Source organism: Odontesthes bonariensis, chromosome 23 (genome assembly GCF_027942865.1).
Source record: "Odontesthes bonariensis isolate fOdoBon6 chromosome 23, fOdoBon6.hap1, whole genome shotgun sequence".
Classification (NCBI taxonomy): Eukaryota; Metazoa; Chordata; class Actinopteri; order Atheriniformes; family Atherinopsidae; genus Odontesthes; species Odontesthes bonariensis.
In genome coordinates this window covers 12,522,381-12,534,596 of record NC_134528.1, presented here as the reverse complement: position 1 = coordinate 12,534,596, position 12,216 = coordinate 12,522,381, and the positions used below count along the sequence as shown (strand labels likewise).

At 42.1% G+C, this 12,216-nt stretch overlaps 1 protein-coding gene across 6 annotated transcripts in view; it reads right to left on the bottom strand.

Annotated features, from left to right (window-relative positions):
* ctbp2l (C-terminal binding protein 2, like) overlaps positions 1-12,216 on the bottom strand; it is a 97,301-nt gene that overhangs the window by 44,530 nt on the left and 40,555 nt on the right. For 5 of the 6 annotated variants that reach the window (XM_075458044.1, XM_075458047.1, XM_075458050.1 and 2 more), the window contains exon 2: positions 7,376-7,582. The exons of the other annotated variant lie outside the window; for it this stretch is intronic. In XM_075458044.1, the coding sequence (XP_075314159.1) occupies positions 7,376-7,433 (58 nt within the window). In that variant the 5' untranslated portion in view covers positions 7,434-7,582. The remainder of the gene's footprint in view (positions 1-7,375; positions 7,583-12,216) is intronic. 6 annotated transcript variants of the gene reach the window in all.

Sequence of the window (12,216 nt, the reverse complement as noted above, 5' to 3'; positions counted from 1 at the left end):
TGCTGTGTTATCAAGACGGTCCTCCGCCCCCTCGCCACCCCACATCTCAGCAGCGTATTACACAGCATGTCACACATTTGCATTACTGGGAGGAGCGTGGGGAAGCGCGAGAGCTGCTACAGGGCAGGACCTCTTGTAGACTTGAAGAAGCAAGCGCATAGAGTTTTGTCTTCCGTTTTAACAGTCCATCTTTGCCTCGTGTGCAGCCCCGCGCTCTGCCTGCCTATCATTATCAAGCCAGTGGCCCATACTGCATCACAGATGGGACAGACAGAAGGGAGAGACGACAGCCCGCTTGCTTTTTGGAGAGATGAGGAGTGTGCAGCTGAGTGAGAGAAGAGGGAGGGAAGGAGAATACGAGGGAGAGGAGAAAGGACGGAGCAGAAAATGTAATTTGCCTCCACCTCAATGATGAAATGGAGTTTAAAGATCAGCTCGAGTGTGGTTATAAGTAGATATATAGTCAGGAATAACTGTTGCACGCGGAACTCTATGTTGTGTGGCATTTATGAACACCTCCTGTGGTTTTGTTGCTTCACAAAAGGTCAGCATTTCCTTTGGCACCTATTATTTCACGATAGATTTATTTCATACAACAATATAAACACTGATTAATGAGTTTTCTTAATGGTTCCCTAAGCCAAGCAGCTGTGCAACATCCTGATAAAACACCTACATAACAAAGGATCTGAAACAAGGAGCAATCCGATTTTCTGACTTAGAAATAAGATTAAATAATCAAAAAATTCAGAGCATGATTTCATGTATTTTTTCTGTCTCTGCATGACAGTTTCTCTTTGCAAGAGTTGCACTGAGGTCTGAACACAAACAAATTCAATGTTAGATAATCAGTTCCTTGAGTACTTGAGGACTACCCCCACTCGCCAGTTAGAGAATATAAATTAAAAGCTCATTTAAAACTAATGCTAATTTGTACACTCGACAACATATGAAAGCCTCGTCAAAAATCCTAGTAAAACACCAAGAAATCTCAATATGCACCAGACAATATGAAGCCAAATCCGTGATGCTAATTTTATTAAAATTCTGACAAACTACAGGAAGCTTTAAAAAAAAATTTTTTAGGGCCAAACTACACTGAGATTGTAGTGTTTAGACCGCTGTAATCTGTGCAAGTTTCTGTTTCGAGTTTACAGAAGAAACGTGTACTTACAAAACAGCTATCGGTAAATATACATCAATACGATCCCTTGTACTGCCAAAGCAACTCTGACTCAGCAGTACGCGAACCTCTGGTGATGTTGTAAGGCAGGACTGGGTAATGCCTTAAAATTTTCTAAGCAGCTGACATCAGTCCAACAATCTGCCCTTGCAGATTTATTCCAGGTGCGTGTCCCTGCAGTCTCAGGGGAGTTTCCGCATGCCCACACACCATTCTGAGCAAATGCAATTGTGAGAGTTTGTCGTGGGGGAAAAAAAACAAAACTATAAAATCACCTATTTTGGTTTATTGTGGTTTTAAGATTGACAAAGTTGCCAAGCTGCAGGAGCAAAATCAATCTTTGCGAAAAAGGTTTGACAGTGTCAGATGAGGGATGCCGCTGCCTGCAGCCTTTATGGCAGCCAGCTCCCTGCAGCAGCGAGTTAAACTCAGCACAGGTTAATCCTTTAGCAAGCTGGATTTCAAACCCAATTAACTAAATAAATAAACCAAAATTGTACAAAAAGGAAAGCGCAACCACCGATTGACCCACCCAACTACAACAGGAGAAACGGATATATCCATCCAGTCATCCAACCTGAACCTACTGTGTCTCATCACTAGGAAACTGGATCATTGCAGGGTGGGGCCCCCTTGGATCAAGCTGGTTGCAGCGTATCCTGTGGATGTGAGGCCACGCTGGGATTAGGGGCGTTCGGAGGCTGCATCTAAAAGTCTTTCTTTTGGTCTGCGAGCAGTTTCGAAGCAGTTCTTTGTTTCCACAGGTGTAAAAAAGATAAGCAATTCCGCCTCTGCATCAATGTTCAGGCAGTTGACGGGTGTCAGTTTTCCCAGCAGAGCACTGCATGGCAACAAGACGATCAATATTATTCACATCACCTGTCAGTGGCTTAAATGTTGCAGCTGATCAATTAATCACCAGCAGTAAGAGCATGTGCTTACCAAACTAACAGTGTTTTGTTTTGCCACTAATACAGATAATCATATTCCTTATTATAGCAGCATAGTGTCATTGTGTTGCACAGCATGACTAAATGCAGATGTTGATTAAAACATTATCTGACTAGATTAGAGTAACCCTAATCCAACCCGTAGGGAGGAGAGGATTGCAGTCTACAAGCAAAAAAAAAAAAAAAAAAACATGGATCAGGAGAAGTACTGCCCTCCCTTCCAGCCACTCGGCCCAGTGCTGCAGAATGATAAACATTGGTTTGGCTCAAATTAAGCTGGGAACATAAAAGGACCTGAGGCTGAGAGGAGTACAGGCCACAGCAGATCACTCCTCGGCTCTTCAGATGACAGAAATGAATCCCTCCACCCCTGAGAGAGAGAGAGAGACAGAAAGCCTCTCTCTTTTCCTGATAACGCTGAATTAAAACTGATGCTTCCCAGGCACTGCTTTGATTAAGCTAACTAACATCTTCTGATGAAAACATTCACAACCAGCCCCTGCCTCCTTATTTGCAGACAGGCCAGATTATGTTAAATACATATCAAGGACTTTAATGGCTTAATCAGCCTTGTCATCTAGCCTCCGCACATTCTGAAATAGTTCATTTGTGGTCCCGCTGCCATAAATGTTCATATTAAAACAGCCACAATGAATAAATTGGGCAATGGTATAACTCAGTTTACACCTTGCATGGTGCTGGAAACTATCTTGGATGACAAGAGCTGTATTTAATTGTTGGGAAAACAATAGGTACAAAGACAAAGTCTCTGTTGGACAGTGCAGCAGCATTGCGGTCTCTGCAGAGGGGTTTGAAAGAGAAAATTGCAGGTTTTCACTTGAAAAAGACTTACAAGCGACAGCACGAATCGCAGCTTCATGTGGTCTGCCAACTGCGAGCCTGGTTGAAGTGTGAACCTGGATTAAGATGAGTTGCTCGTGAGAGTAGCCAAATGGATCCTGTGAGGATTTTACCTGCATGTGAAACCAAAAGCAGGGGCTTGCTCAATGTGCGTTTTCCCTTTGCTCTGAAAGACAATCGCCATGGCAGCCTTATCACACCGCTACATGCAATCACAGGGCCAACTCTGCCTGGTCATAGGCTCAGGCATAAATCACAAAACACGAGCCGTTTTTCTTCCCCCTCCCACGTTCACGACGGTGGCCACATGACTGATTTACTGATCCTATATGATGGCCATATGGAGAACCCGAGTGTGCTGTTTCTAAACATGCAAATGCAAGCGAGGGAACGTTTCACGGTCCGTGCTGGAAATAGTATATGACCCTCTGAGCTGACAAACGCTCCAAAAACAACTGAGATTAAAGTCTGCCAGTTAACAAGATGGAGCTAGAACAAAAAAAATATTGAAAGAGGTAAGGTTTAATGAAGTCCAAATGATGCATTTCATCGTTTTTGCCAGTAAATTAACCTCTCGTGTCTTCAAAATAGCTTAAATATGAGTCTACGTCCTCTCTATTAAATGTCCTGAAATCTATGAACATGCTAATTTAGTCCCGCCCACATATTCACCCGCCAGCAGCTGACAATGGCGCCCCCTGTCTCTGCAATGAGAAATTATAATATTGATGCATTTCAGCCAAACATTTACAGATCCAGAGTGATATAACTGAATGCTCAATGAAGCCCAGTTAGAAAAAAAAAACAAAAAACAAAGTCAGAAATACATAATTGAGTGATTTACAAGAAAGCCAAACCAATTATTATTGGAGTATGATATTGATTATGAGAATGATAAGGGGAACACACTCCCTTTCTAGGCTTTCAACTATTCAGGTGCCGCTAGTTCCAAGATCCATGCTAACTCAGAGCTGCTAGGCAGTGCAGGGCAGGCAGAGCCGAGCTTCCGGCCGGCAGCGGCTTCTGGCTCAGTTCCTGCTGTGTCTCTAAGCTTCACCCGGATGCTTCTCATCCAGATAAATTCCAACGGCTTTTTTTTTTTTTTCTTTTTTAAGGTTGGCAGGTAAAGCAAATGTCTGAAGAATTCTACAGATCCCTTACTCTTTCCAGCCAGTGCTGTGAATCGGTGTGTTCAGTAAAGACACAATAAGTGAAAGTGCGTGCATGTTCTTAGTCAGTCTGACTGTTGGTCTGCAACTAAGACTCAGGTGAGGATAATGTGCTATGAAACATAACTGCTTCTACAGCTCGCTTTTAAGCCCAGATCATTTTTAAATGATGTTGCTAACTGGCTTTCAGTGATCTCCTGTCACCAAGATGTAATGGTGCTGTGCCGTTTTACACATTTCTGCAGTTCTACATTACTCAGCGATTTAAAAAACTGAAATTAAAGGCTTTTTTATTGAGATGATTGAATGCGCTATCATATCAGTACGTTAAGAGCAATGCTACTGCCAGCAGCAGGAGGAGGACTGCTACTCTGGCGTTCTCAGAATCTGATCACCAGCACCTCGATTGGGGTACAGTTCTACCGGAGGTTGTGTACCACACCATTTCATTGATGGGTCCAGTCACTATAGGAGCCTTGCAGGTTGCCTGGCAACTAGTCCTGGCCAATAAACAGCCCGGAGCTTCAGAGATTCTGGAATTTGTTCTGGTCAGAGCCAGTGTAGTTCTCTCTTTATCTTAAGGTAAGCAAACCAGCTGCTAGTGGCAGATTCATATTTACCGCACTGATTGTAGAGGCCAACCAATATGGGTTTTCGGTGGCTGGTGGCGATTATTTTGAATAATCGGACGGTCAGGTGCCCGCAATAAAATTGCCACATCTGAATAAATACAACAATTTTATTAGAAGACCGCACTGCAGATGTGTCGACACTATTTTATATTCTTCACGAAGCTCATGAATCAGCTGATGCCATCAAACTCCTGAAGAGGAGGTTTATTCCAGAACGTTTTTGCTCTGTTTTTTTTATGCAGGGTTGATCAAATTTCCAGGTGTAATTGAAAAGTTAACTGAGAACATGTGAGAAGAAAAAAAACGTGATGTTAAGCAAGCTACAAACATTTCTACAGCAATGGCAGGAGTCCATGAGCTTGTACAGGAAGTGTGGCATGTGCCCTTCACTCCAAGTGCAAAACACTGAGGTGCTGACATCACGCAACAAAACAAATATGCTGGCACTGGGGGTAATGGTGCGTCTAGCTTCATTTTCCAGCACTGCAGTCATGTCTGCCTCTCCCTGCAATGACTCCAGGAGGGCCCAGCAGCTTAACAAGCCTCTTGGGGACCCAGCAGCAGAGAGAGGATGATTCTACCTCAGGACACAGTCTGACAGACATGCACAAACACACATGCTGGGCAGACTCAAACAAGTGAGCTTCAAAATGTACATTCACATGGCTTCAAACACAGTTTAAAACACCCACACAAAGACTCATACTTCTTGCTGCCTGTTCTGACTTTGAAGCGATGTGCGCAGCAGGGGGTGTGGGGTCATATTCTGTGTTATGGCCCTAAGTACAACACCATCGCTCTCTAATCCACAACTCAAAGCCTTATAATCATTGCTGTTCATGATGGAGAAAAAAAACTTGCTTCTTCTTAACAGGCGTAAAAGGATGGAAACCATTCAGTGCCTGCAGTAATCTTTAGAGCTTCTCCAAAAAAAAACAGAAGAGAGTCATGTGAGAGTCTTCATACACAAACAAACCACAGCTTTAACAGAGAGGCCAGAGTGAAACAGTAATTTGATTTAAATCCATCGGATGACTGGTTGCTGCCTAGGTCAACATTTATACACTGCAGTATCTGACATGTGCTGCGTGCCAGCAGAAAATTTTAGCGATCAATGAGTATTGATCACCAACAGGTGTTACGGTAGTGCGAATAACCTCAATGGACGGTTGGCTAAGGGATGTATAGGTCTGAAGCAATGTCAGAATGAAAAAGAAGACGTGAGAAAAACGGGTTTCAGGATTTCTTTTGTAAAATAAGAGTCCCCTGGTCAAAATGTCTGCAACAGTAACGAAATACGTTCTCTACAAGGCTAAAAATGAAACATTCCTTGAAAAAACATGTAAGTAAGATTAGTAAAAAAAAAAAATAGATTAGGAAAAGAAGCAACAAGTATGATTTTTTTGCACACCGAGATGTTCGAGCCGTCGGGTAAATTTTACAAAGACATCATCAGACTATGGTTAGCTTGTTAGAGCTACTGCACAACTCGTTCACAGAGATTATTAGGAGTAGCCAAAGCTTTGCAAATACTCTGTTCAAACATCGTCCCCATCAATCAGCAGCCACAGGCTCCTCTAAGCAGCTGCCTAGCAATGTGAAAACTGCAATAATGTATGCCCACAAAGCATGAGAAGGCTTAAAGAAAAACAAGAACAAAAGAAGCATTTTCAGGTAGCAAAGTTTCAGAAAAAATATCTGAGAGATGACTACGAACGGTTTAGGTCCAGAAGACCAAGAAACCCTGCACAAATATGTCATGCCTGGAGGAGTCATATTAAGTAAATACTTACTGAATCCTAATCATAACATTTCATTCCCAGGTTAAATCAGAGCGCTGAGGCCAAAGTTGGCAAAGATATGTTTGAAGAAAAAGAGGCTGCAGAATATTTCCACTGGTACGGCACAGGTTGCACACCTGATGTGACCTTGTGTTGCAGCCGCTGACAAAGAGAACCCTTCACAGGTTAAGAGAAGAATATATTCAATTAAATATAAGGACATTTGGGAAGAGGGCTTCTACAACAGGACAATAAACGTCAGTACGAGGCACAAGCTGAAGGTTGCTGCATCACGGTTCTGAAAGCCCCTGACCTAAAAATCATCAAAAATGTGCACATCCCAAAAGAGCAGTTCCTTTTGCAGGAGGAATGAGCGAAAAAAATATCTTAAACAAGAGCTGAAAGACTCTCCGCCGGCTACAAAAAGGATTTACAAGCTGCAAAACTTGCCAAAGGATTGTTAAAAGTGACGATGCCCAAACTCTAGCCCCTGGCCTTCTCTCTTGGAATTATGGCTCAAATGGCAATCCAAACTATTCTAACTCAGACAAAGGTTCATTTATTGAGTTGCTTCTCAATCTACCAGGGCAGAAAAAGAAAGAATCAAAGAAACAAATCACAGATGATTGATAATAATCTTGAGGATACCAGTGAGGAAAATGGTTTAAAAGACTGCAGCTCCAAACACAAAGAATCAATATCACACCGAGTTCACAAATAATTAACCGTAAAATAGAAATTGTGATTGATAAAACATGTGTGATGTGTAAATGTTGGAAATGCACAGGAGTAGCTTTACCTTCGCAGATCCGGTCCAATCGCTGTCTCTTCACTTTGTGTTTGTCAGTCAGGGACATGGCGTCAAACACGGCACGTCACAGGACGGCAAGGGACGGCTCGGCACAGTGGGGAACCTCTCCTCCTCAGCCACAAATACTGACAAGGTTCAGACTCCTAGTGCACTGTCAGCACTGCTCCCCGGGGCATACCGCCTCGGCACATACACCTACAAAAAAGCCACAAAGATGCTCGGTTAAACAGACACGCACACGCATACTGTTAATGCACACAATGTTGTTGGAAAAGCACAACAAATCTCTGACTTGGAAAGCACTAAAGAGTCCCTGACAACAAAGTCTCTGTGCTTCTTGCCTCACAAAGAGCTGCAGGCAACAGATACACAGGAAATCACTGAATCGCGCACAGTCTCACACACATGCAGTCAGACACTCTTGGTGACAAAGTGCTCCATTTGCTCTAAGAAGTGACAAAACTTCTGTGCTCTAAAAGCCCCACTTTTCCACTCCCAAACAAGCCTGTTTTTTCCTTCTCTGACAAATCCATCTAAAGCTCCATCTTACTCGTCACTTATCAAATTCTTTCCTTTTTATTTCAGCCCTGAAAGCCAAAACAAAGCGAGTACTTATTAATGTGACAAAAGCTAATGTAAAGAAAGCTGGTAAGATTGAGGGGGGAGAATTCATCATCTGATAAAATCAAGCTCTACAAATGAAGCCGGATTGGTGTGTAATGACACAGTCAGGCCAATAGAGGGTAGTTCAAATCTATTCAGATGGGAGCACATAATCTTAAATCGATTTAAACTTCAATACAATATTATAAAGTCAAATCTTTGCATTCCCATTTCTAATACAAGGACTGGCTAGTGAAACCGCCCTGTTCTTGCTCACCCTCTTCACCTCTGAACTTTAAAATACTTTGGATTTGGACGGGCAGCTAAAGTCACACTTGCCATTTCAGAGTCAGAGCAGTCTGAAAATTTGTATTCGTCTGGAAATGTTATCCAACAAAGCCCTCAATTCAGCATGGCTGTCAGACACTCGTGCAGCTATTTGTACAATTGCATCTTTGTTAAAGAGAAAACAGAGGAGTATGCATTTCTTCACTGGTAGTACATAAAGAGCAAAGATCAGCATCTAAGTGAATTACAATAAAATTGCTGCTCTCGCCCAGGAAACTCGTACTCCACATTTTGCTCATCCAGAACCAGAGCCCGTAGCGCCTCTCCTCTCAGAAACTGCTGAGATAACAAAAGCATCTCTCTCTCTCTCTCTCTCTGTGTCAGAAAGAATCAAGGCAAAGTCATTACTTAAAAACTTCATCCGTCCTTTGTGATGAGAATTTCACACAAGATTTAAAAAGCGAAAGAATCAGAGGAGATCAACATCGCTCTCTGTTTCTGTCAGGGAGAAATCAAAGTGTTATGGATGAGAGGTGGCCAGTGCTTCAGTCTTCACTCAGAATTTACCTGTCAAGTCTGGAGCTCAAAGCTAGTGTGGGTGGTGGTGAGATTTGACATTATCAGGACACCTCAGCATATCTAGGACCACAGACGCCACTCAGGAAAAAGCCTCTCATTTCCCTTAAGGAGTATGTAGCCATCAACCTTATTTTAAATGTACAGATTTTGGTGATCACCCATAACAATAAAACCCAAGTAGCTTTAACCCATCAAGGCACGGACAAGTTTTGCATGGGTGCCTGGAACTTGTGCGTTGCATCAGGGGACTTCCCACTTTTGGCACATCAAACCAATGCTCCATCGGACTAGGTAGTAGGAATCTTTTTTTGTGCTCCTCCAGGCGTTTCTGTGCAGTTTTTGTTGGGTTGTGAGGTGAATTGTCCTGCAGGGGGAGGCTGCTGCCATCAGGAAGTACAGTTGCCATGGGGTTGTGTGCTTGGTATGCTGCAGGGCTCAGATGGGTGTTGTCAAAGAGTAACGTCCACATGAGCCCCAGGACAGACCGTTTACCAGAAAAGAACTGCAATGTGACCAAATGGTGAATGTTATTCACATCATCTGTCAGTGGTTTTTGTGTTGGGACTGATCAGTCAAGTCTTACAAACAGGAACTTTTTTTTAAGGGGCTTCATACAACTCCCCTTGAACATCTTGTGATGGGAAAAACAAATCAAAAGCACTTCTAAAAAGAAACCGATGAATGACTGCTGATCCAGGAGGGAGATATATAACGGGTTATGTTCTTGATTAATTACGTGATTAGGGATCTGCAGTGTTTTCTATACCAAAAGAAGAGTGATTTTGACAAAAGGAAGCCGAACATGAGGTTACTTCCAGGGTGTCTTTCCAACAATGCAGCATTCTGGCTCCAGGATGTTAACTGCTGCTGAACAACCTCACCCTGTTACTCGATTCATTTCAGTCGTCTCTCAGTTACTCCTCCTCCCTTTTCATCTGTCCATCTCTCTGTAGTGCAGCTCCCTCTGAGGTCTCTCACACAGAGTCATCAATCACCAGGCCCTCTTCCAGAGCCCTCCACTTATGTGTGTGTGTCTAAGTCTGTGTAACATGAAGAGTGAGAGTGTGTGAGAGTGTGGGAGGTGGAGAAAGAGAGTGCTCACCCACACAGAGGCCAAACCTTCCCCGAGTCTTATGCCTTTTTTCCTTCCCTCTTTTTCTGTTGGGCTTGGTACTTCAGTCAGCAACAAGCAAAGTGGTCCCAAAACTTAGGAAAAAAATCCCTTCATGACTTTCAACAATGCAACCCAGAATAATCCCAGTTGTCTTGCTACACACATGACAGAGGTTACAGTTTCATCAAAGCGTGAAAGGAAAACTTAAACAAAGCTGGTAGTGCAGCCAGCAGAGCTTGAAAGGGTATTTAAAGCAGGGATTTTGCACTCTCAATCCAAATACAAAGGTCACACACATGAATCTTAATATTTAAGAGGCATTACAAGTCAGATGATCGATAAAAGTCCCTGCCCACGTGGCCGCAGCTCACTGAAAGAGAAACATTTGTGCGCAAGAGGCCGAGACAATAAATGTAGGAATCCATATCTGTGACGGCCGGCTCTGTCTCCCAAGGATGGCTCTGCTGCGAGCACAATCCCACTCCACAAACTCTGCTCAATGTCAGCAACACAGAGATCACTGTCCGAGTATGGAGCGTAAAGGAGGGGGAAGGGCCGTCAGTAAGTGGGGGTTTTGAACGCAGCAGCACAGAGACACATACACACAAAAGCGGGAGCTACATTACTGCTGGAATGATTTGGGAAAGAAGATTGATCAGTGACAAATGGAGATATCTTTAAAAATGTATTCATCCCTCTTACCTCACGCACACTTGCAAAAATGTAGAAAATGTGTCTATGTGTTACTGATTGATGGGGAATTGCAATTATGCCCATTAAGAATGATATGAGCAATCGAAGAAAGTGTGCAAAAAGACAAGAGGTCTGAATAGTTTCAGAAAGAACTCAAAGATTTAATACAAAAAGAAAATATGGTTGTTTGTCTTCATACTGGGAGTTAAAGAGAATATCAATAAAAAAAATCTTATGTATGGTCAGTACGAAAGTAGACAGATTGGTCAGCCAATTTAACCAAAAAACCCTTCTTTACGTAGAGTGAAGAGACCTAACTATCAATGCACATATGAAGAGATGACCCTGATCTTCTCATATGTCTCATAGTAACTAAATAAGGATATTTCCCACATACACACACACTTTGGAAAAAAACAAAAAAAACAGGCCCTGGTGAGAAATAATCTTAATTACTTTCCTATTACAGACTTTCTATCCCTTGTGCAGCTAATTTGACCAAGTAAAAGCTGTGGCTGACTACTCAAACAGTCTGTTCAGTGAGTGGCAGAATGAGCAAGGAAAAGGACAGCTGGCAAGAAAGTGATTCTAAGTAAGTGAGAGGAGAGGGAAAAAAATGGCAGTTCAGTCTGTGGAACATTGCAAAGTACCAATGCCTGCACCCTGGTCAAGTATTTCCAACTCAGGCTTTAAACATTAAAGCACCACACTTCATCCTCTCCAACCAGGCATAAATGTCCCAGGCACTAAGAAAAAACAAGCACATGGCTAATTAGCATAACAGTAAACACATATTACTGATTACATTTTTACACCATTTCTAAATTTATATTTACACAGAAACTGTTTCAGAATCAGAATCAGTTTTATTGCCATTGTTAGTGAACAGTGTTCACTGACTAGGAATTTGCTGCAGCGTAAGGTGCAAACATGTAACAGAGGAATATAATGATAAAAAAATAAAAAATAAAAATATGAATATAAAATGTACAAGGTGTGTACAACAATACACAGTATACGCCAACTTTTATTAAATAAGTGAGTATAAAGATCTTCAAATAAACATAAAGCCGAGTAATAATACAAGCCTGTAGCTACAGTGATGAAGCAACCACTGTGTCTCATGGCATGAATGTTCCCATGACCTTACACCTTACACAAATTCTAACTCGGATATACCAGAGATTATTGATCATTTCATGATGTAAAGCTGATCACATAATCTCACAACTTCTTTCCTTCTGCTGTTGCCTAGCAACTAACGCAATTTTCCCTGTCCGTTCAGTTGCTTCTTTGAGCCATTTACCAATTATATAATTTTAACCTCTTAATTCTTCTTTCCATTTTTCTTTCATCTACATAACTTAAGAATCAATTAAGTGCGACTTAAACGTACCATTTTATTTATCAATTATCAGTATGATAAGGCTGTTGGTTACACTGTGGTATTTTTAGTGCAAATGACTTGTGGGGAATTCTGCTCTTCCAAAAGCTGTTATTTAACTGAGCTAACGATTGTTTATTTTTCTCAAATGTTGTATGGGGGGTGTAC